This window comes from Phyllopteryx taeniolatus, chromosome 5 (genome assembly GCF_024500385.1).
Source record: "Phyllopteryx taeniolatus isolate TA_2022b chromosome 5, UOR_Ptae_1.2, whole genome shotgun sequence".
NCBI lineage: Eukaryota > Metazoa > Chordata > Actinopteri > Syngnathiformes > Syngnathidae > Phyllopteryx > Phyllopteryx taeniolatus.
Genome location: NC_084506.1, coordinates 33,534,008 through 33,559,127, shown reverse-complemented (window position 1 = coordinate 33,559,127; position 25,120 = coordinate 33,534,008). Strand labels below are relative to the sequence as shown.

Here is a 25,120-nt window from a genome sequence, read left to right as displayed (position 1 = left end):
ATCCTGGAAGGGGGATTACGTCCCTGTGTCCGGGAGAGCGAGGGCTCGGTTCCCCTCACCTAACACAAATATACATTGTGTACATGAAAACAATAATGATGTCCTCTTGATCTAGTTTTCTTAACCTACCTGAGCCCGACCCAGCATAGTTAAATATTGACAGATTTCTTCAAAATGTAAATGTGCATGTGCTCTTGTCCTGGAGGAAGAACAAAAAACGACAAAAAAAAGTGATGGTTTTGAGGATTTATTAGCAAACTGATAAAATAAATAAATAGAAATTGATCAAATGCTCCTAGTGGTGGCTGGTGCCATCCTGTAACCTAGCAACAGTATTTAGTGAAACACTGCATCATCACCATCATCATCACAAGAGGAGGAGGCTCAATACAGAGGTAAGAATCCCACCAACATGGCCAACAGAAGACACGTGTGGAACACAAGTCCAAAAAAATAAACACATTCCTTTCCAAAATTATTATGAAAAAATACAAACAATTATACAAAGATTCCCAATGTACACTTGTTCTTAATTAGGAGCGCTACAATGCGTCTGAGCACATGGAAGAAAAAAAAAAAATGAGGGGTCACAGGGTCATGTGAAGACAACACTAGAAGGCCACAGTCATGACTGGATGCTCACAAACATTGGGAAATTTGGGGAACACCTTCAGGAATTCCATCCAATGGCAACATGTCGCCTAGCAAATTCCATCCAATGAGAACGTCATCTCGGGAATACCATTTAATGGCGACATGTCGCTTGTGTTCTTTGGATAAATGGACCCTTTTTTTGCTCCGCCCACTCAGATGACAACTCCCCCTGGCTCCGCCCAGTCCAAACAACAAAAAGACAAATGCAAAAGGAACGAAACCAATCAGCACAAACTAATGCATAAATAATGTGTAGAAAATTTGCATAAGAAGGCATGCTATGATGGGTGGAGTGGTGGGGGGGGGGGGGGGACGACCACACCTTTGTGTTGAAATACTGCTCAAATGAAAGTGCATCACCGCCTCAGCTTCGTCATAATGACGACCTGGCTGACTTGGCAACCTTTGACCCCTCAATGAGCGAATTGATCAGGTAAAAAAAACAAGACAAAAAAAACCATTTAAGGCAGCAAAACACTGAGCGGCTAATAAGCTGAAGGGGCAAGTCTACGCGTCACTGAGAGGCCAATAAGTTGATGGGGCGAGCGGGTCTACGCATCACTGAGCGGCCAATGAAGTGAAGGGGCAGGTCTACGCGTCACAGTGCAAGTCTTGATGAATCGAAGGCACTCAAGGTACCTACTGAGGAGGGCAGAGTCGAGACCACAAAATATGCTAATTGGCTGACAAGTCGTGACCTCAAAAGAGGAAACCAAAAATAAAAAACAGAGGCACCATGAATGACGTAGCAAGACGTGAGCAGTGGCCCCTGCAGTCTCTTCTTGTGCTTCCTCCGAAGTGGGAGGATTCAGGTGGTCACATCAAAGAACCAGAAGAAGAAACCAAACTTGTGCTTTTTTTTGGGGGGGGGGGGGGGGGGGGGGGCTCCGCCCCCTGGCGCATTTGATGCGTTTGGCAGTTGAAGATGGCGGTGGCGGCGGTGGAGGAGCCGGAACACGAAGCGCTTCGTCCCAACACCAGGAAGACATGAACACGTTGTCGTCAGAAAACAAAGCACATCACACGGACACACGAATGACAACTCACAACAACAACGCTGCTCTGGCTCCACCTCATTGGCGCCTGCCTTAGTGAGTGGGGCTACAGTCTCGAGCGGGCGGGGTGAGGGGCTGGGTTGCCGCCGCCCAGTCTGAACACTTCAAACGAAAAACTGAGGTGGGTGGAGCGACTTTATTTGAAGAGGGTTAGCTAACCTTACGCAGGGTCGGACGGGGGCTGCCGACCGCGCTATCGGACCACGTTCCGAGACGGGCGGCACGGCCCTCCCTCCTGACCGCAGAACCCCGGCCCCCGCCCCGGACCGCCGGGACAGGCACACTCTGGTGTGATGGATTCAGCCTCCTTTCGAGCGTTCCCATGACAACGTCTATGGCTAACTGGCCACACGCGACCAGGCCACTATCTACCATCGACACAGGCTGACAATACGACGCAAACGAACGACACTTACACAGATTGGCAACTTTTTTTTTCTGAATCGTATTCCACGTGAAGGCGACAGTCACTCAGTGCCGCCAAGCACTGGCACAGAATGCTGGGAGGGTTCTGAGGTTTTGCTGTTGCTGTCGCAGATGTCTCGCTTGTCCTGCGCCAGAGTCTCCGGAGGGCTGGCGGTGGCCATCTTGTTCTCAGAGTCGGCAGCGGCGTGCGCGACAGAAGAGGGGCACGGCGGTAGCTCGGTCGTACCATTGGTGGTAGCGAGCGTCGGCGCCTCTGAAGAAGTCGCCGCACCCACCTGCGGAGACGCGACACTCTCGGCCTCGAAGGCCGCACCCTCCGCCTGTGTCCCGGTCTCTGTCTTAGCTCCTTCCCCATTATTTGGGGCATGCGTGAGGCCGCCCCGACAGTCGGTGTCTCCCGTGGTGGTCTCACTCCTCTCCGGCACACGCTCCCCAGCTTTGTCACTCTGGCCCACGCCACCGGTCTCAAACTTGGGCGGCGCCAGAGCGTCTTGGACTCTGATGTTCCTGCCGTCCGGGTCGGCCGCCGTCTGGTTGAAGTTGAAGGCCTGGATGAGGCGGACCAGATGCTTCACCTTGTCCAGAGACAGCTGCATCTCCTTCTGGCGAGCCAGGATGCCGTTCTTGGTCTCCATGCATTTCTGACAGAGGGATGACACGTGGAGTCAGCGAACGAGCATGCGGTCTGCAGAGGGTCAATGCGGTGCCACTGTGAGAGATCGTCAGATGTGCCGCGGGAAATGATCCAATGTCACTTCATCGATGCAAAAATGATGTATCCGTGATCATGAACTGATGCTGGTGACATAGGGTTACAGGATCCTCCGCTAGTTGGCAGGAGGCCCCATGAACCCGCGCATCGACATCCTCAAAGTCAACTCCGATTGCAATGACGTTTGGTGTACATGATCTCATTTGACTTGAGTAACATAATAAGATACAACTTTCCATAATCATTTTGAGATTTATATCTATTTTACAAATCGTAATTTCAACATAGGCCGCCATTGTTTTTTCGTCGCAGTGCATTCTGGGTAGTGACGTCAAACGGGGATGTGCCCGACGCCCGGAGTCGTCAGCAGTCGCGGCCCCTGGCAGCGATGAACGCCGTTCAGCCATTTCAGTTCGACCCAGAGTGAGGAAAACGAGAAATGAAGATGAAGAGGACGGTTGCGAAGAAACTCCAGTTGGTCATATTCAGTGGTGTATTTGTAGCTACTGCTAAAGTGGGCTGATTAAGCTACCTCCTGTCTTTTGCGCCTCTTTGCTCGTCACACGCGCCCATTTAGGCTCCTTGTGAGGAAAGGATCGAAACAAAGAATCTGGGCTGAAGTGACGAGAACACGGTCGCGGATCTTTCGGCAGCTCAACTCTTCCGAACGCATCCTCCCACCGATTCCTCAACTTTCTCTCTTTGGGAGCGCTATGAATGCTTACCAGCAGTTTTGCCTTCCGTCCTGATTGGAAATTGCATCCAAAATCAGCGCATTATGGCATTTTTAGCTTTTTGCTGACGATAAGTTGTTCGTGGCTAGCTTAACTCCGCAGAGAGCAGCAACGTAACAATTTTCCCACGTCAACATTCCCAGAATGCTTTGCGCACGGTAAAACATGGCGGCGACAGTGTATTAAATTATTTGGGATCGAAAAATAATCTTTTCACAACTTATAGGAGTAAATTAGAAATATATACCACTGTATTTCAGTGGTAGGTCAGTAGTTGTAAAATTAAATATATTTGTCATTTCAATCGGAGCTCACTTTAACCCTAACCTTCAAACCATAACAGCAAAGTGTTCAGCTAACCAGCCAGACTTCACACGTGGTACCTTTGGGAGTAAATTATTCATCATGTGTTCAGTATGAAGGAGGTACCTTGACTTACAAGTATAATTCGTTCCGTCACCAAGATCGTAACGTCATCTACTCGTACATCAAATCAATTTTCCCCCAATGAAATGAATTGAAATGCCATTCATCTGTTCCAGCAACCATCATTGTTAGTTGTTTTTTTTTTTTTTTACTTTACATTTACTCCACACATAAAAAACTGAGATGTGCAAATGATAAGATCGTCTTAATTCACCTTCATCTTGCAGACAGCTACAAATAAGTATATATTACAAGTAGAGCTGATGCTATAAAATATTTCAGTATTCAAGTATCCTACCAAACAATTACCAAATAAGTGTTCGGATGACTGACCTTTTCTTGGTTAAAGACAAATTATGAATATACAAGAAAAAATAGCCATTTCACTTAAAAATGAACAACTGTTTTTTAAAATTGTTTTTTCTTTTTTTTTATAACCAACCATTTTATTTCTTAAATTCGCATTGAGCAACAAACTACATTTTCTTGTCTAGAAAGATTTTCAGTGACAAATTTCAGTTTAAATTTAGCATTTTTTTTTTTCTGCTTAGTATTCTTGGATGAGCTTGACCGGCCTTTCAAAAAGAAATGCCTACACGCGCACGCGCACGCGCACGCACACCTGAAACTTGTGGAAACCCTTTTCAGAAGAGTTGAAGCTGTTATAGCTGTAAAGGGTGAACCGATGTCATATTGAACCCGATTTATTGCCAAGGGAATGTCACTTCGGATCATGTGCGCGTCAAGGCAGTTGAGCAAATACTTTTCGCAATATAGTGTCGGTGCTGCTTCCATGAGTGTAGAAAATGTTTTTGTGCCTGAGTCCAAGTACATTTTCAGATGTGGTGGCTATGGAGACTGTCTTCACATCACGCCACCTGTTGTTGGTATTTTTAGCTTGTTAAATCCCGTTACAAAGCCTACGGTATCGGCTTTTTCACCTCCCTCTAGTATACCGTGTATCCAAATTTTGTCGCATCTCACTCTTGACTGCAAATCATACTTCACGGTCACTTGAGCGGCGGGGCGCTCCAATGGCGTTGTCAGCCCTCCATGTTTCTTTTGCTCTATGCTCCAGTAATGCTATTCTGTCCAGAATGTCTTTCATGTTCTTTTCAAGCCTCTCCATGACTTTATTAGTGTCACTTGCCACTTTGGCGTGCTCTTGCCTTCATTAAAAAAACTCAAGTATGGCAGAGTCATGTTCGCCACTGACCAGACTCGGTTCATTTTTCTTTTACACTGCTCCCCTTGTTATGTTGACCGTATTTTCCATAAATGTTCTTTGTCGTCTTATTTCACAGATGTATTCACTTTCTGTTGTGCCCTCTTTAGTTCATCGCTAGTTCTGGTTGGTTTTCTCCACAGCTACTTTCCTCACCAGAAGTCTAGTTGGGCGTTTGAATAAAGATAATGGCACTTGTAACTGTCAGAACGACACATTTCATTATATATGTACATTTATTTTTCACGTTTCAAAATACAAAATAGATTTGATGATTTCAAGATGTAACTAAAAAAAAGGTTACTAAATACAAATGTAAATAGAAGACAATAAATAAGACTTAAATGAGTTGGTTATAAATAACTTGTGAAATGTGCAATACAAAATGGTTTTGTTGTATAAAAACCTTTGTGAAGACATTTTATTGTGATGAGCCTGGTCTAGTTTGAAGCAGTGTGGAATTGTGGGTAAGAAGCGGGAAGACTAAGGACAGATGTGGAAGCATATACGGAGAGAGACATTTACACTGTGTTCAGGTGCACACGGTAATTTGACCTTTGCTTATTTGTGTTTCATGCTTAATTGTTTACAATATGCTTTGGTCATATAATGGACATTTCCTGTGTATTCAGGGTCTATTGTACAGTGTGTTAGCATTAGCCTCATTCGGACTTTTCTTTTACCCGTAGTTTTCACGGCGTCCCGTGATTTTGTGACGTCACCGGGGGAGAAGGAGAAAGAAATGAAAATCTGGACAACAGTACGAATCGTGGCCTTACTGCTGGACCGGTGTCGCTGCAGCACTATTGTATGAAAAAAGGATCAAAGAAAAGAATGAATTGCTTTTTATGACGCACGCGTCTGTCATGAGCTGTGCCCTGCAGTACTTTTGTTGGCGCTTGGGCGGCTTTGCGCCCCTCTCTGCCGCTCTCTCTTCCTCCCAGTATCGGCACCTCCTCGGCCACGCACCTGTCGCCAATCAGCCTTCATTACCACCTGCATAAAAGCTTGCCAGATCCCAGAAATCCTCGCCAGACTATTAACGTTCTCCTGTGGTACAACGGCTCTCAAGCATAGAAGTAAGCTCCACCATTCCTCGCTATTTTTCTGACCTCCGTGTTTCTCCTTGTCCTCAGTGCTCCCTCCGTGTCCCTCGCCAAGTTTCCCTTCTTCCCCCACGCCGCCGAGCCAGCCGCCTGTTCTCGCCACCGCCTGCCGCACGTTCCCTGCGTCGCCGACAGGCTAAAAACCTTTCATCGCAAATCTCTTCGCCTCTGCCTGCTTCTGGGTGTGACAGTGTCATTACAGTACACTGGGACAACCAGAAATTCATAACAACTAATGTAGTGTTGTATGTGTGCCTTTAAGGGGCATGGCCTCGTCAGTGATGCCAGGAACATGGCATGTTAGTGTACATGTGAGCCTCTGGACACAAGCTGTGGCCTACAGCAGATCCTTGCGAGTTTGTATTTGGATTTTCTTCGTATTATTTTTATATTTATTTTGTATTTGTGTTTGTTTGTTCCATTTAATAAACAGCCGAATTGTGGCTCTCCTTGCCCAAATGCCTGGCCATCACCCTCCCTTATTTGCTCAATTATTTTCACTCCCTTTGAGCAGTCACGTATCTGAAGCTCACTCGTAACTACTTCTGCCTAGTAACACAAAGCAGAAAAATCCACCAAGCAACGGCTCCTATCTTGAAAAACACGGGGCGCTCATAAGTCAAGGTACCACCGTATATACTTTCAGCGACATTTTGGTTCGGTGGTGTGCTGTGAGAGTTTTCTATAAGCAAGAGGATGTTTACCGTGATGGAGTTGCTAAGCTGCTTGACTCGCTGTTCCAGCTGCTCGCGCTCCAGCCTCAGTTCTGCACTCCACTTGATGAGCTTCTGCTTCTCTTCTTCTTTCGCTGCACAAACGATGAGGAACAGCGCGTTCGTGAGCTGACTCGAACGCATCGCGTTTGTACGCCAATCCCGACCCGATGTCGGGTGGGCGAGTGGCCCACGTTCAGCAGTCGACCATGCCCGGCCGCTCACCTTCTTTGTAGGCGATGTAAGAGTGGACAATGGCCAGTGTCCCGGGCCAGGGAATGGCTTCTTCTTTCTTGAGAATCTGCCAAGACAAGCTGGCACTCATCAGACACGGAAAAGACACGACGGGATCGGGGGAAGGCGAGCGAGCGAGCGCGGCGGCGCCACCTTGCGGTGAGGCCGGCGACACGGACGAGCGTAATGGAGCGGGCGGATGCGTGACACAATGGGACAAGTGTGCGGTGTGGATGCTTACAAAGGATTGAACAGTCCTAAAGCGGGCCGTTACCTGATCTTGGCATTTGGGACAGATCCACATGCCTTTAGGAATGCTTTTCAGGGGCGGTTCCAGGCAGTCCAGGTGATAGACACGAGAACACGTGTCGCACATGAGCAACTGGCCACTGCGTCTGCACACAGTGCAGAAGTCCTCATGGATGTCTCCCTGCGAGCAAGAATTGGACCAATCAGTCGCCCTGCCCGCCCACTGAGGCAGCGGACCAGCTTTAGTTGAGTGGGGTGGGGGGTGGGGCTGGTGGTGGGGGGGTGGGGCTCATGGTGATGTGTGTTAATTTGGCCGAGAGGCTGTTCACTTTGTAAGACTGATGACATGTCGGTGGATGAGTGACAGACGGCCCTCCGCCCCCCCTCGGTTACTTACATCCCCAGAGCTGGGCAGGGGGAGGGGGTTGACGGGGCTGGAGGGGGAGGTCGGGGTGAGGCAGCCCAGCTCCGGGACGCCGCCGTATTTGGGTGGGCGACCTGGGTGAAATGAGACAGACCACAAAGACGGAAAACAAAGAAAAAAAAAAAAAAGAAAGATGGAGAGGGGGAAGAACAACAACAGTCTGCGTGACATACCTTAGAAAGGGAGTCGTCGTTGGCTAGCGTGAGGCGGGGGGACGGGAGAGGGGGGGAGGAGGAGGGAGAGGAGTCAGAAGCACAGACAGTGTTAGTGTGCGCGCACGCCGCCATCATGCTAGCTGAGCTGCACGCCACCGCAACATGAAAGAAGTTAGGCCCTTGTGCGCTCCACACGACACGACATCATCAGAGGCAGGAATCAAAGCTGCGACTCGTACGGTTACACTCGGTGTGTGGACACGCCTGCGACTCGAGCTTCATTGTTCACTAATTGATCATCTCAAGGCGCACAACCCAATTGTACACAACGCTTTGTTACGTTCCTGTTGGCCATCAAGGCGCGGCCGGATGAGTCCTGTCATGCATCGGACAGGAAGTGACTTGCGCAGATGCTTCAAAGCGCACTCGACAGCATTAGCGGTGAAAGTGAGTGCAACGTAAACGGCAGCAAGGACAGGAAGCGTGTTAATAGCGACATGAAGAGACACGAGGACAGGACTCGTAAGTCCGGACCGGTGTGGACACCTCGGCCCTGACTCGACATTATTTGACCCGTCAGTTTTGCTTCTACGGCCAGTTAGAAGATCACCACGTCAGTCACACACTTTGTTGCCGGGCGGGCAGACTGCTCGCCATCGCTATGTTATACCGACCTCTCTTCCGGGTCCCCTGGTGCAGAGGGCTGTTCAGGTAACTCACAGCGCTCTTTTTCCTCTGAAACACAAACAGGAAATAATAAAAACAAACAAAACTGCATCGTTTGTCACAACTAAGTGAATCCAACGTTAGCGAGCGACCTTCATGCCGCTACAAGGTTAACCTCGACTCATAATCGTGTGTCCGACCTTATCGTGAACTTACTTCAGGCTCAAACACAGCGCCGCTGTAGACCGGGTTCGCCGTCGTTCTCCTCTTCCTCTCCTGCCTTTTGCTCTGAATCTCTGCAAACAGTCGCAACGTGTTCAATTCTCCGAAAAAGTGCAAGTGTGCTACAGATGATCGGACAGCTAAGTGGGATGGTGCCACGGAGTAAACACTTACCTTCCAAGTGGTCGTGCGTTACAAGACCCAAGGACACCATGAAGGCCAGTTTCTAGAAGAAAGATGTACAATCAGACCAGCCGCGTGCCGCCATTGGTCATGTCATTGCCCGCTGCCTACCTCCGAACTCTCCTCCTTTTTGGGCCTGGGAGGCAGCGACAAGGGCGGAGTCGACGAAGAGGGGAGCGTGAGCGCCACCTTGTGCTCAGCTCCACCTCCCGTTTTGACAGTCTGCTGAGAGAGGACGTCGCCGAGAGGTCACGAGACTTGCCGCAAGGTCATATGATTGGCGCAGGTGCTATTCTTCCTACCTTGGGCTCCGCGGTCACACTCCTGATCTGCGGGGGCCGGGCGGGGACCGAGGCGGGGTCGGGCGCGCGGGCGGGACTGGCGAGGCAGGCGGCCGTGGTGGGTGAGGTGATGACGATGCCGGTCAAAGGGGCGGAGCCGGTCTTGACGCACGGCTGTCCGTTAACGATGCGCAGCTGGTGAATGGGCGCGGCGGCGGGCGACAGCGACTGCGTCAGCTTGGTGGCCAGCATGACGGGCCTCTGAAGGAGCTGGGGTGCCGCCATCATGGGTGGGGGAGGGGCAGGGGCGATGGGGACGTTGGCGGGCAACGCAGGCTTTGGCCTGACCTGCTAATGAACCACAGCCAATTAGAAAACAGCAGCAACACTCAACCAATCGCTGCCGGGTAGTGCCACTGTGATCCCTCTGGTGCAGAGTCCGACATGAACCCCTTTAAAGTGGTGGACTGGCAGAACCTGGACTGGCCCCCGTATGATGTTATGTTTTAGTGATTATTTAGTGTTTTTATACTCTATAATTTCAGTCCCTTAAAGAAATTCTGACTAGAATTGCATTCATGTAAAACGACGTCATTGCAATTGCACGATAATAATGGTTCAAAGAATATATCAATTGCAAAATTTAAATATTTACTTGGCACTGACATTACAACACTGCTTTATCCTGTGCCTTGACGTACACTATGTATATATTATTTCTTAACATACAAGTACATGCCTATTGTGAAATATTGGCTGGTTGGTGGGAGGCGAAGCTTAGGGGAGCATTAAATGTGTGTGTGTGTGGAGAAGTAGAGTAGTAGGAGTTTGAGTTACCTTTATTATTTTGCATTTATTGCGGACTATATGTATGTGTTGAAAGGACGCCCTTGAAAATGAGATGATGCATCCCAAGAGGATAGCCTTGAAATAAATACATAATATAGACAATCTGATTTTTCTCTCTAGAGGTTTTTTTTAATTGAGTTAGCTTTTTTTCTGTTAAGCCTGTAAATGACACACTTGGGCCAAATTATTTATCACTTTAATGTTGACTATCATAGCTATGCAGATGACAGTTATATTTAGTAGTGTCTCCAGAAGACTACGGCTCAATTGAGGTGTTGTGTCACCGTCTCCAACAAATAACTGGACAATCCAAAATGTCCTTCAATCAAACCACAACGTAACAGAGGTAAAGTGGAACCTCAATTTAACTGATATCGGGAGTAACGGACGATTTGGACAGTACATGTGTCCAAAAAACTGTTAGTTTCAGAATTGGCTGTTGTTGTTTACTGGCGCAATATAGGCAGAGACCGGGACAAACACATTTCCGGGTCACAGCTATACAATACGACAAGAACCAACCAACATACGTGCCTCTGCCTATGCGGCACCCGTGTTGAATGTGGCGCCGTGCTCGACAAAGGCATTCATTGACGTGGTGGCCATGTTGAATGTGGCGATATTTCCAGCCAATGCATTGAAAGTGGCGGCCACGATGTCAGGAGTTCTATCTATTGTCGCATAGACCTCTGGTAAACAATGACGTCACCTCGCATTTACATCAAGACAGAGCATGAGATTGAGTTGCGATACAATGACTGTTAGGAGGAGAAGAGTACTCGCGACACGCATCTCTGGAATACGCTATTTTTGAGACAGTAACAGTTTTTTTGTTTTTTTTTGGTCAAGCCCTTTGTCTATGGTAACGGATTTGGAAATAGCAAGGTCATGAAAGCGACGCTACGACAAAAACTGATTGTCACGATGACCAAGCACTCCAGCGTGATACGTCTGGATAAAATTTATGGGGAACCCTGATGGTAATGATGAATACTTTTTAAAATCCAACCACTGATTTCTACTTCTAAAATACAGTGTTACATATTTATAAATGATTCTTTTAAGTATTCCCAGGTACAAGGAATTGGTACCGTACCAGTTCAAATGTGAAAGGTACCCACCCTCACTTGTATTTCTAATTGTCCTCTTAAATTTACATACCCTGGCAGACTTTGTGAAATACTGGGATTTTTGGGGAAAATATGACTGAATTGAATGGGGACCATCTCATTTTTTTCTTTATTGCAATGTTTTATGATTATGCTATGCTATGCTATTATGTATGCCATTAAAAATAAGATAGATGTTCTGCCAGGGTATGTAAAGTTCTAAATACAACTTTATTGCTTGCGCGATATATTTGTTTTGGTTTGTCAGAAAGACTTCTGTCACACAAATCCATTCCACCAATCAAAGGAACCACGAGTACTTTGACTATTTCACCAATCAAATAGAGCCAGCAAGTCACATGGCTGCACACAGAGCCTCCTCGGGCCCGCCCAGCCAATGGAAACTTTTCTAAGTGATTCATTTACGTGAAACAACCGAGTGCGACTCGCACAACACCTCTGGCCTCACACTCGATGTGTTTACATTACACACTAGAACACTGTCATCTGCAAATGTCCACATTTCAGCCTACAATAACTCCACTTTGATCTTTTCCTCTTTCATACGTGTAAAGAAATGTTTATTTGCTCTTGGCTCGAAATTGTTGGGCAAAACGTGGATTTACACATTCCTGGTTTATAATTGTGTGGTTTGTTACTCCCCAGTTATTCAGTACTTGTTTAACTAGTAATTCAACAGAATAATTCTTCCTTGACTCTGCTCGAGATGCAAGTGATAATCAACGTGGTGATGTAATACTCGGCGATAGTAAGAGGTTTACATCACTTTCAAGTCATGTGGTTAGAAGAACACACGGACAGCCATGAACACAGAACACCACAAAGCACAGGAAAACAACAACCTCCACAGACACGTTAGCCCCCCCAAGCCCACCTGTGGGTCAGTGTGAAAAAAACAATAATACAAAAATAAACCAAAAATATCAATAAACAAGAGTACAAGGACAGCTTTAATGCCTTGAAGCCGACCGCGGGTGCTTGCTGCCCTCTGCTGGAAAGACCGAGAGACACACACACCATTGGCAGGGTGGTCTTTATGTGACCCACCTGTGTGAGAAAGGAGGCTGGTGTCATCAGTCTAGGAGGAGGAACAAACTGTGGAACTTTGATTGGTTGGGCGCTGGCGGCCTGCAGCTGAGACAAAACCAAAGCAGGTCGCGTCGCTGTTGTCAGCTGACTTGTGCACCGCCTGACTTCACTTCCTGCTTCCTTTTTTACTCCAAGTCAGACACGAGTCTTCAAATTCAGTGGAACCTCCCTTTACGAATTTAAACCGTTCCGTGACTCCATTCGCAAACCAAGGTCGGGTTTCCATTGAGCAGTGTTGTTTTTGTCAACGATGAAGATGAAAACATTTTGTTGCCACCCCCCATTTTTTCAGGACGAAAACGTGACGCAAAGAGCTAAACGTGGCTCTTTGATAACTAAAACATGTTGATGAGACATGCGCAAGTTTTCGTTCACACGACTGGATGAAAGGGTTAGCGCGTCAGTGCTCTGTCAGATGATCATTCAAAGGTAAGCTACAAGTCCTCTTAACATCTCAGACAATGTTTCTCGACGATCGCCTTTGGCTCAATTTCATAGTAAGTGTAAAGTTTTCCATGTAAAACCTGGCGCAAATGGGTTGGTAGCTAGCTTCTACCTAAAATTAGTTTTGTTGTTCATTCATTCATTCATTTTCTAAGCCGGGTCGCGGGCGTGCCGGAGCCTATCCCAGCTGTCATCGGGCAGGAGGCGGGGTACACCCTGAACTGGTTGCCAGCCAATCGCAGGGCACATAGGAACAAACAACCATTCGCACTCACAGTCATGCCTACGGGCAATTTAGCGTCTCCCTTGAATGCATGTTTTTGGGATGTGGGAGGAAAGCGGAGTGCCCGGAGAAAAGCCACGCAGGCACGGGGAGAACATGCAAACTCCACACAGGCGGGGCCGGGGATTGAACCCGGGTCCTCAGAACTGTGAGGCTGACGCTCTAACCGGTCGTCCACTGTGCCGCCTAGTTTTGTTGTTCTAATGTCAATTCATGAACTTATGTGTCGAACATGCCGAGAATTTTGGATGGGCAGCACGTGCAATGAATTGTCATACTGAGCCGTGTTTGAGTTACTTCCTGAAACGTGGAGGCAAATGTATGTTAGACCTCTTGCTGTTCCCATTGTGTGCAAATGCTAGAAAAGCTAGAATAAAACCCTTTTTAATTTTCGTCACAGGTGTGCTGGCGCCTACCTCAGCTGACTTTGGGCGAGAGGTAGGTCAAACGTTCCAAAAAGGGACGTATGGATAGTTTTTGTCGACTAAAACTTAACTCAAACTGTCACATGTAGAAATGACGAAAATGTGACAAACTAAAGCATTTTCATCCAAAAGAAAACTAATTTGGCTGTCAAAAACAACACTGCCATTGAGATTAATAGAATAAGGGGTTAGGCCCATAACAAAATGATATTTACCTCATTTTTATTGGTGAGTGTTTGAAAATAAATTAAATACTGCACAATACAGAAATATGTGGAAATACACTTTAAAATTAAAAAAATTAACTGTTCAGTAACGAATCACTGAGCAACGTCTGAGCACACACGCACGCACACACACACACACACACACGCACACCAGACGCAGGGTCGCACCAGCCACTTTTTTTTGTCATTTATAAATGTCTTATTTGCCTTGGTTCTCTGACCTTGACTGTTGCACACGTCACCTGACCTTTGATATTTGCACATTCAATTAATACTTTTATACTGTATATACTATAGCTTATTTAGCTTTTATATTTATTTTATTTGTACTGTCTTTTGTAGCACCGCGGGCCATTGAGTACCGTAATTTCAATCCTCTGTATGTCTTACGCATATTGAAGAATTGACAATAAAAGTACCTTGTACCTTAGCCTTTTTGGATACTGTGTACTGTCCTGTTTTCACCATGGATATCACTAGCCCAAAATGGCCACCGCATCCCACAATGCAACGCCGCTGTTTATCACTGCCAGTCCTCCATATTAACATGGATATTTGAAATCAACAGCCGTCGTCAATGGCAGCGAATGAGTGAAGTCACACGAGTGAAAGACGTCACGTTAAAAACCCAAGAAATGGAAGCGGTTTCGCAAGGAACGCTTGACCGTGAAGCCTGTGCGGAACCGCTTTTGGTATGGAACCGTTCTCGGTGCAGTTAGCACTCGCTGGCTGGGATCTGGCTTGAGTCTGCTAGCTAGCCTTCACTAGCGCCCGCCTGTTAATGAAACATATTGATCCTTTGATCTGAAACCCAAATGTCTTCAGTATACAACAAAAACAAAGGAATTAATTGACCTTGCCGTTCCAATACCTTCGGAGGGGACTGTACTATTCCGAAATTGAAGATCCACGGGACTGTAGCCAACCTCCCTGGACGTGGCCGCAGGAGAAAGATTGATGACAAACTGAAAATACGTATACTACGAATGGTATAAAAAGAACCCAGAGCAACCTCCAAAGAAATTAAAGGTGAACTCCAAGGTCAAGGTACATTAGTGTCAGATCGCACCATCCGTCGTCGTTAGAGCCAAAGTGGACTTCATGGGGGACACTATTGTTGAAAATAAATCATAAAAAAGCCTGGCATTTGCAAAACGGCATGCTGAGAAGCCACAAAGCTTCTGGGAGAACGTCCTATGGCCAGACGAGACAAAACTAGAGCATTTTGGCAAGCACATCAGCTCTATGTTCACAGATGCAAAAATGAAGCATATCAAGAAAACAACTAACCTCGAGGGTGCATGGGAGTTTGCCCAACCAGTCTACATGTGCTTTGTGTCCCTCGTGGAGTCCTTTGGATGGTGCTCCCAGAGTATGGGATACCGGACCCCCTAATAGAGGCTGTTCGGTCCCTGTACAGCCAGTGTCAGAGTTTGGTCTGCATTGCCTGCCGTAAGTAAAAATTCGTCTCCAGTGAAGGTTGGACTCCGCCAAGGCTGCCCTTTGTCACCAGTTCTTTTCATAACTTTTATGGACAGAATTTCTAGCTGCAGCCAAGGTGTTGAAGGGGTCCGGTTTGGTGACCTTGGTATAACATCTCTGCTTTTTGCAGATCATGTGGTTGTGATGGCTTCATCAAGCCGCGATCGCCAACTCTCGCTGGAGCGATTCGCAGCAGAGTGTGACGCAGTTGGGATAAGAATCAGCACCTCCAAATCTGAGACCATAGTCCTCAGTCGGAAAAGGGTGGAGTGCAGTCTCCGTGTCGGGAATGAGTTCCTGCCCCAAGTGGGGCAAGTATCAAGTATCTCAGGGTCTTGTTCATGAGATCGACAGGCAGATCGGTGCAGCGTCTGCAGTGACGCAGACTCGGTACGAGTCTGTCGTGATCAAGAAGGAGCCAAAAGGCTCAGCTCTCGATTTATTGGTCAATCTACGTTCCCACCCTTACCTACGGTCACGAGCTCTGGGTCATGACCAAATTAACAAGATCGTCGATACAAGAGGCTGAAATTAGTTTCTTCCGCAGGATGTCCGGGCTCTATTTTAGAGAGAGGGTGAGAAGCTCAGACATCCGGTAGGGGCTCAGAGTCAAGCTGCTGCTCCTCCGCATAGAGAGGAGCCCGTTGAGGTGGCTCAGGCATCTGATTAAGATGCCTCCTGGACACCTCCCTGGTGGTCATTGCAATGGTCATTGCACCGGACTATTGCGATATTAGCCATTCGAACTGCTCTAAGTGCTAGAGGACTCTGCATCTTTTTGCGCTATTGTTTTTTTGTCAATGTCTTTATGTCTCTGTCAATTGACTGTCTGTTGTCGTACTAGAGCGGCTCCAACTACCGGAGACAAATTCCTTGTGTGTTTTGGACATACTTGGCAAATAAAGATGATTCTGATTCTGATTCCGGCCACGTCCCACCGGGAGAACCCCAGGGGGTGACCCAGGACAAACTGGAGAGCCTATATCTTCAAGATGGCCTGGGAACGTCTAGGGATCTGACCGGAAGCGCAGGGCGAAGTGGCTGGGGAGCTTAAGCTGTTGCCCCCATGGCCCAACCTTGAAAAAGCAGAAGAGAGTGAACGAATGAATATTCTTTCACTCCTCAGTCACACCTGGTGGTGGGAAGCTACTTGTGTATCCACAGCCGCCCTCGGGCAGTCTGACCCCAGCGTGGCTGCCATTCTGCACCTACGGCCCCTCCAACCACCACCAAACATCCAACCACAATCATCCGTAGGCAATGCGGGTTAAGTGTCTTGCCCAGGAACACGACGACAACATATGCTCGGACAGGGATATGAACCAGTGACCCTCTGGTTGCAGAGTGTACGCTTGCCCTCTGCACCACGCCGCCCACAGTGGCCTTCCATGAGCCCTGATCTAAATCCTATTGAACGTCTGCAGAAGGAGCTGAAACATGCCGTCTGGAGAAAGCACCCTTCAAACCTGAGACAAATGGAGCAGTTTACTCATGGAGAGTGGGTCAAAATACCTCCTGAGAGGTGCAGAAGTCGAAAGGTGAATGTTACAAAAATACTTTGATTGCAGTGTTTGCCTCAAAAGGTTGTGCAACAAAATGTCCTGGCCAGTTTCACAAGTTTGTTTTTTAAATAATTGTGTTAAACCACAATTCCAAAGCAATGTCTAATTTTCATTCCAATTCTAATTTTCTTTACATTGTTATTTATTATTATATTTGTCAGATTCAAGTTATTTCTGTGACTACTGTGGGTTTTTCTTTCATTAACAGAGGGATACCAACAATTTTGTCCACGTGTGTATGTGACCCACAGGATGCGGTGCAAGAAAAGACAACTGAGCCTTCTGCACGTCCACCATTGGCACAATTTAATGTCGTGGCTGATTTCCCAGAGCAAGCCCAACATACTTTGTCTGGAATGACAAAACTCCTTGCAGTATGACATAATCCACAACCAACGATTTGCCCTACAACGCCAAAGTGTTTGATTTTTTTGGGATATCTTCCGTGTCGTGTGACATGTCAACGAGAACCCTCCGACATATCACCTGACGTCAACCAATAGGATTGCATCTTACAATGGCGCATTGGCCTCCTTGCTCGTCGTTGTCAACATTTGTGCGTACGCACAAACCAATGTTTACCGAAACTTTGGAGCAAGAGTGTCAAATTCATTTTTGTCAAGGCCCACACTGTAGTTATAGATTCCTTTAGAGGGCCATTACGACTGTGAAACCACATAAATGTATCATCGCCTCATCTTATTATTACATAAAGTATTCATACAAAAAATGATGGATAACTACCGTAATTTCTCGTGTATAATGCGCAACCATGTATAATACGCACCCCCAAAGTTGACCAATATTCTGGAAAACCCTTCTACCTATGCATAATGCCTTTTTACAATGCATGATTTTGCTTCTACCCATATGATAAAAACCCACCATTGAGGACCAAACAGGTCTGCGGATGATGCAGTCAACATGGGACTGGACTTCATCCTACAACACCTTGACAGTGCAGGGACCTACGAGAGGATCCTGTTCGTGGACTTCAGCTCAGCGTTCAACACCATCAACCCTGAACTCCTTTCCTCCAAGCTTCTCCAGCTCAGCGTCGCACCTGCCATCTACCAGTGGATTTTTACAGCTTCCTGAAGGCCAGGACACAGCAGGTGAGTCTGGGGGAGGCCACCTCATCCACACGCTGCATCAGCACTGAGGCGACCCAAGGTTGTGTCCTCTCTCTCCGCTACTCTTCTCTCTCTACACGAACGACTGCACCTCAACCCACCCGGCTGTCAATCTCCTGAAGTTTGCAGATGACACCACTGTCATCGGCCTCATCAAGGACGGTGACGAGTCTGCATATCGACAGGAAACGGAGCGGCTGGAGCTTTGGTGCGGCCGACACAACCTGGAGCTGAACACGCTCAAGACTGTAGAGATGATCGTGGACTTCAGGAGGCATCCTTCGCCACAGCTGCCCCTCACGCTGTCCAGCTGCCTTGTGTCAACCGTCGAGACCTTCAAGTTCCTGGGAATTACAGTCTCTCAGGGCCTGAAGTGGGCAATCAACACCAACGCCGTCCTCAAAAAGGCCCAGCAGAGGATGTACTTCCTGCGGCTTCTGAGAAAGCACGGCCTGCCACGGGAGCTGCTGACGCAGTTCTACACAGCGGTCATCGAATCAGTCCTGTGTTCTTCCATCACAGTCTTGTTTGCCCCGGCCACAAAAAAGGACAAACTCCGACTGCAACGGACAATCAAAACTGCTGGAAGGATTGTAGGTACCCCCCCTACCCACCCTTGAGGACTTGCACGCTGCTAAAACAAGAACTAAGACAAGAGCGTGCAAAATCCTCTCGGACCCTCCGCACCTCGGTCACCGGATCTTCCGGCTCCTTCCCTCAGGTAGGCGCTACCGATCAATGCAAACTCGAACTAGCAGACATTCCAACAGCTTCTTCCCTCTAGCGATCAACTTCTTAAACACCGAACCTACAATTCCATTACAACATGCTGGCAATTTTTTGACTTGAGTTCGTTGTCACATTTCTGTGGGGCCAATTATGTATTACTCGTGCACACACTGTAGTAGTCTCGCCACGCTGCACTATTTGCACACATCTGTTGTTGACCAATACTGCCGACTCATGCCAGAATAACATCTGCACCACTTGCACACTGACTGAGGAGTATCTGCAACATTTGCACAGTTGACATTGTCCCAGACTATCGCCCTACCAGTCACTTTAAACTGCATACATTCCTTGAAGTCTCGACGCCCTTTGCACAATGGTCATTGCACTGGACTCTTGCTATATTAGTCATTCAAACTGCTCTAAGTGCTAGAGGACTCTGCCTCTTTTTGCACAATTGTCAAAAAAAGAAAAATAAACAAATAAAATTGTACCGGCATTACCAGATAACTAGCAACCCTTTATTGCTCAGTGACTGTTTTTTGTCAATGTCTTTCTGTCTCCAAAGTGTTCTCTGTCAATTGACTGTCTGTTGTCGTACTCGAGCGGCTCCAACTACCGGAGACAAATTCCTTGTGTGTTTTTTGGACATACTTGGCAAAATAAAGATTATTCTGATATAAGCATTTCAGAAAAGCATTATTAAAAAAAACATAACCATAAAGAAATTAATGATTGTTGTTTTTCAGTCATCAGTCATTAAAAAAAAAAAAAAAAAAACTCACAAATTTGCCAAGATATGTAAACTTATGAGCACAACTGTACATATATGCAGTCATACGTACGTCCCCCCTGTCATATTGGAATCAAAGTGTAGGCTACACTTTGTTTATAACCACTGGATGGCGGTGGCATTTTGGAATGGAAGTGTACAGCTTTTTCATAACCACTACATGGCGGCATACATTTATAAAATGTACCTATACCTATGTATAATGCGCACTATTGACTTGACAAATTTTTTGGGGGGGAAATGCGCATTTACACGAGAAATTACAGTAGTTGTGAAATATGAAAACAATTTGTTAAACTATTTTAAAAAAATTTAAGTCATTTTTATGTAAAAAAAATAAAAAATGCAATCTCAACATTAATTCATTTAATGCCATGGACGTATTAATATGTTTTCATAAACCCATCTGTTTAGTGCCACGGACGTATGAATACGTTTTTTTTCTCTTTTTCTTTTTATAAATAATACTGTAATAGAGGGTTTGGCGCAGCTCCACAACAAGTATCTAAGGGTTGGGAAGGATTTTAGTATGTTAAATCGACACCAGAAGGCAGCAGTAGCTTTGATCAGAATTTTGTCAGCACGTCAGAGGAAGACTATATCCCTCTGACTATATTCCAATTACTATATTTGACGGTGTAGCGTTACAGGGGCGTGGTTGAGAGAGAGAGAGAGACACGGTGAGCCAGTTAGAGCGAAAACATTGGCTAACTAGAGTTGCGAGCACCTATAATCAGGCCCTCGAACCCCGGCCCCGTTGGGATACTGGCAGTTTGAGGTCCTAGCAGGTTGGGGTATTGGCATGATGAAGGGGCGCAAATTGCACCCGGGCGGTAGGTTGGACAGCACGCTATCGGACATATGCAAAGTTATGGCCCATATTGTTTAAATGTGGGCCACACAAAAATGGAGGATGACTCGCAAATGGCTGCCAGGCCATAGGTTGACACCACTGCTGCAGGACAAGTGCAAAAATATGATCCATGCAAATGTTGCAAAAAGGTCCGGCAGCACAAAATGGAAGGACCCGGCTGCAAATTACCCCTGGACCATAGGTTGAACACCACTGCTGTCAGAAGCGCAAAGCTGTGTAAAAAGTTATATTGAGAAAATGCGGGCCATACAAAAATGGGGGATGCCCCCCAGGCCATAGGTAGGACACCACTGCTGTTGGACAAGTGCAAAAAAGCCTTCTCAAAGGTTACGTTGAGAAAATGCAAGTCACACAATAATGGGGAGTGGCCCCTAAATGAACCCCAGGCAATAGGTAGGACACCACTGCTGTTGGACAAGTGCAAAGGCTTTTCAAAGGTTACATTGACTAAATGTAGGTGTTGAAAGAAGGTAATGAACTCTTACACGGCTGTAGTGTATTGTCACAATTTCCGAAAAATGGCTGGCATTAAATGAGTTAAAGGTGAAGACAATTTGCAATTTTGGAACAGATTTTTAGCAAGAAATGAAGTAGACATGATTGCTTTCGCAGGCCACATAAAATGATGTGGCGGGCCGCATCTGGCCCCCGGGCCTTGACTTTGATACATGTACTTTAGAGCATGAATTGACAGAACGGCGTCATGTTTACATACAAACGTTACTGTTGCTAGCTAAATAACGTTACGTTGCCTGCTTGCTAGCGCTATTAAGTATTGAAGAATGGACAGCCCAAAACGTCCTCTCCGGAGCACCCGGGGACAACACCATACCTCTGGGCTGCTGCATGCTGTTTGAAGGATTATAATTTACTGGTGCTAATCTTATTTGCATGTCTATCTTTTTTTGTCCCTATGTGCTAGCACTTATGACAGCAGACATTCATGTTTAATTATTTATATTACTTGATAGTTTTACAGTAAACTACAGCTGTGAGTGACAACGATGCAAGAATGTTTTGCCTCGTTTGGAGAATATCTCACTATTGTTCAACTATTCGCAGTACAATTGTGATTGGTGGAATGATGTTGGGTTCTGTTGCCTCCAAGTACAAGACTTTGCCATGTGACTATTGCGCATGCGCACACCGCAGTAACGATGCTCAAACAAACTTGGTCATTCATAAACCGAAGTTTTACTGTATTCATCAACTCAACAATCATCTGCCTCCGGTTGTCTAGGTGACACTCCTGTATGTTCAAACAACAAACGTGTGTTTTGAGGAGATGACATCGGACTGCACGACCATATGGCAAAGCGCGCACGCACACAATCACACGCACGCACGCACGCACACAATCACACGCACGCACACACGTACCAGCATGGCGTTCTTCGACACAAGCCTCACTGGTTCCAGGCCGTGAGCACTCAGTTTGCCCGCCACTTGCAGGTTGATGGGGGCGTTGTGCAAGTCGGGCTTGGAGATGGCAGTGGTTACCATGGTTACGGTGGCCGGGCGTTGCGGCAGGATGGACCCAGGGAGGGTGGGCGTGGCTGCAGCTTTCAGCACCAGAGGTAGCGTCTTGGCGGTGAGGACCGGCGTAACCGTCAGCGTCTGCCCAAGTCCCAGAAAAAGAACCCAAACGACACTTGAAATGTGGCAACATGAGCTCAAATATCTACACAACTTTATTCAACCATACATCATGTCATAATTTAATTCGGTTAAAAATGATAGACATATATCCATATGTTGCTTTTTCAGCCTTTTGAAGCGAGAAACTTAAGTCTATTACCTGCAGAATGCTAATGTCGTGAGAAGCCTCACACAATGGCTGAAGATGACATGTTGGAATGGGTGAAAAATATCAATGGTGTCCAATAACGCTCTGTCGTGCCATCTGTTCATTCAGTGAGCGCTTTGTTGCTTTTTTCATTATTCAGTAACGTATTTTCATGATGTTTGCATGATTAAACTGGATGCCTTCATTGGCTTTGTTTGGAAGTTTTCTGGGTGTTTGTTGCTGATGACGATGAAGACGAAGAGTGACATGGAGCGCGATGGAAGATGAGCATATCAAGAAACTGATAGACTACGCCTGGCCGATATATTGATTTTTTTTCGATGAGTTGCAGTTTTTTATTGTGATTTAAAAATAATACATTTGAGGTTGGTTTCCCCTTACTGCGGCGCACATTTCACCCTCATCGTTTTCCGCCCTCCCCCTGATTTCCGTCACACAGATACACACACTCGCCAACAACATGGCTACCGCTTAGGTGGGGAAAAAAAACTATCCGGCTGCAACTGCCGAAGGCCGCAACTCGGTGGCCGCAGACCCACACAAATGGAGACCGCTCCTTCCTTCTGATCACGTGGTGAGACTGTAGTTTTCTAATGATATGGTCTGGTCACAGGTACGTACGTCGCGTTATTATTAGGCTTTACACGATCAGGATTTTTGTGGCCGATCACCGATCAGCGGGTTTCAAAAAACGATAACCGATCACAAGATGGAGGAATCTGTCTATTTAAATGACCTGTTCATCTACTGTATATACGTGTACTTAATTGCTCCAAAAATTATATTTACAATAAATAATGTATCTGTGTTCCTCTATTTATGCCAGTGAGGCATAGTGACAGACGGAACAAATGAATGGTCTTCTATTAGATGGCAGGAAGGAAATAGAGTAATTAATGTATCCACATTTTGTGACATTTTTGTTTGTTGGTGTGCCGTGAGATTTTTCAATTGTAAAATATGTTCCTTGACTCCATAAAGTTTGGAAATCACTGCTCGAGTCAGCTCGTGGATTCTAATCAGTCAGTTCAAGCCAACATTACATCATGACAGAAATAAGGGGCGCTAACTTACTGTAATTAAATTACTTTATTTTTAATTACTTCACCCACACCAAAACTTTAGAGCATGATTCGACAGAACGCCGGCATGTTTACGTCCAACCCTTTGTGCTAGCAGTAGCATGCTAGGCTACATAACATTTTATTGCGTGCTTGTGAGCCGTATTGTATTAAAAGTACGTGAACATACATCAAGCAAGCCTTAATGGAACGCCCTCTCCTGTCCTGAGCACCGGTGACCACCAACACGTTTTTCCCCATTTTGTCCTGCTCCACTCTTGTTGTCGTCGCCACGGTAACGGGTGTATCAGGTCGCATTTGAGTTGACAAGATAAAGCCCAATGATCGTAAAAAACGGGATGCGGCGGTACAAGATTTGATTGGAGTCGTCGGACAGTGCAATCGCGAAAGAGCAAATTTGTCTTGTAGTTTGACCGGGCATTACGTGTTCCCTGTCTCAGAAGTGTTGTCTGTCCCACACCGCCGACGGTTTTTTATTTTATTTTTTTTAAATAACTTCATTGGCCATCAGATATTTACAGTACTACATCAAAAATAAACGAGCTTTTGGATTCAAATATACTGTACACGCGGCGATGCGGAGTAAATGTCTTTTGCGGAGACGATCAATGACCGGCGAATTATGACATTAAGGCCGATCAGCATAAAATGCTAATTATCGGCCGATACCGATAAGGCCGATAAAATCGGTGTAAAGTCTAGTTATTATGCAAGTGTATCTGTAAATGTAGACATTAACTCATGTTAGCTAGCTACGTTAGCTGAATAAATAACAATATCAAGGCACGGGTAAATGATTTAGCTAATGTTAGCCAGCCACGTTATTTGAATAAATAGGAATATGGAGTCACGGGTAAGTGTTTTTATGTACGTGAGCAGAGAGGTGCGCATGAGCAGAGGGGTTTGGAGGTGACTCCAAACTGCACCCTCTTACACCACTGTGTGGGCCACGTCTGAATTTCACATACTTTGCGATTATTTTGATCCTTTCGTTCATTGTCCAGCTTGTAAACATTACTTTTTTCTGTGGTGTGTCGAACTTACAAGACTTTTTTCTGGCCTGTTTCCAGACACTTTAAAATGGAGGAACAAATAAGGAAGAAAAAAAAAGTTTTTTTGTGAAAGAATGGGGGATCTATTTTTCTGCCATATCGTCCAGCCCTATGATAGACCCTCCGCACTAGGAGGCGAATGCCAGTCTTGAAAAGCGGTGACGGAGCCAATAGGCCATGCTTTGTGTGCGGGTTCCTTACCTGCTGCAGTCCTCCAGGAATCTGCTGGGTCTGCAGCAGGCTGGCTGGCTTCACATCGCTTGGTGTGTGGACCTGCAGCTGAACTTTGGCTTCTGGTTCTTGCTTGACTAGCAGCTCCTTCCTCAGCTGCTCCACCACCTTTTTCTTTTGGAGCAGAAGAGACGCACCAATGCAAGTCGTCATGTTCAAACTTTTTTTTAACTGAGAGTTTCTGACCTGTTTAGAAAATGGTTCAGGTTTCGCGGCAACCGTGGTGTTCAAAAAAATCAATCAGAAGCACAAGTGTGTTGTTTGCATGTTGTTTAACACGACTGAAGATGGAGTTTGTCCTCCATACACAATGTTAACACAACCTCTGTGACCTGCTCAGGCAATTTCCACATCAACCCACGTTCCGGTCTTTCTCAGTGTTGGTCACCATGGAAACCAGTGTGATGACAATGACAACCTCAAAGAGCTGAGTTTTCAAGTGCGCCGTTGTTTCTGTCGAGCG

The 25,120-nt window shown here is 46.3% G+C and overlaps 1 protein-coding gene and 1 long non-coding RNA gene across 9 annotated transcripts in view; one reads left to right on the top strand and one right to left on the bottom strand.

Annotated features, from left to right (window-relative positions):
• Positions 1 to 234: 234 nt before the first annotated feature.
• The window catches only part of phf21ab (PHD finger protein 21Ab), a 46,554-nt gene continuing 21,668 nt past the window's right edge, over positions 235 to 25,120 (bottom strand). For 6 of the 8 annotated variants that reach the window (XM_061775195.1, XM_061775194.1, XM_061775190.1 and 3 more), the window contains exons 7-18: positions 24,628 to 24,771; positions 21,866 to 22,102; positions 12,492 to 12,578; positions 9,487 to 9,816; positions 9,296 to 9,409; positions 9,176 to 9,227; positions 8,996 to 9,075; positions 8,788 to 8,848; positions 7,932 to 8,131; positions 7,277 to 7,715; positions 7,043 to 7,146; positions 235 to 2,776 (exon numbers count right to left, since the gene is read on the bottom strand). In XM_061775195.1, coding sequence (XP_061631179.1) covers positions 2,177 to 2,776; positions 7,043 to 7,146; positions 7,277 to 7,715; positions 7,932 to 8,131; positions 8,788 to 8,848; positions 8,996 to 9,075; positions 9,176 to 9,227; positions 9,296 to 9,409; positions 9,487 to 9,816; positions 12,492 to 12,578; positions 21,866 to 22,102; positions 24,628 to 24,771 — 2,448 coding nt within the window. In that variant the 3' untranslated portion in view covers positions 235 to 2,176. Of the gene's footprint in view, positions 2,777 to 7,042; positions 7,147 to 7,276; positions 7,716 to 7,931; positions 8,155 to 8,787; positions 8,849 to 8,995; positions 9,076 to 9,175; positions 9,228 to 9,295; positions 9,410 to 9,486; positions 9,817 to 12,491; positions 12,579 to 21,865; positions 22,103 to 24,627; positions 24,772 to 25,120 lie in introns of all 8 variants that reach the window. The other 2 variants (XM_061775196.1, XM_061775197.1) reach the window with 2 other exon arrangements.
• Positions 12,676 to 17,497, top strand: LOC133478741 (uncharacterized). Its single transcript, XR_009788751.1, has 4 exons — positions 12,676 to 12,746; positions 12,826 to 12,962; positions 13,661 to 13,698; positions 17,208 to 17,497. It is a non-coding gene; the product is annotated as an uncharacterized LOC133478741 (long non-coding RNA).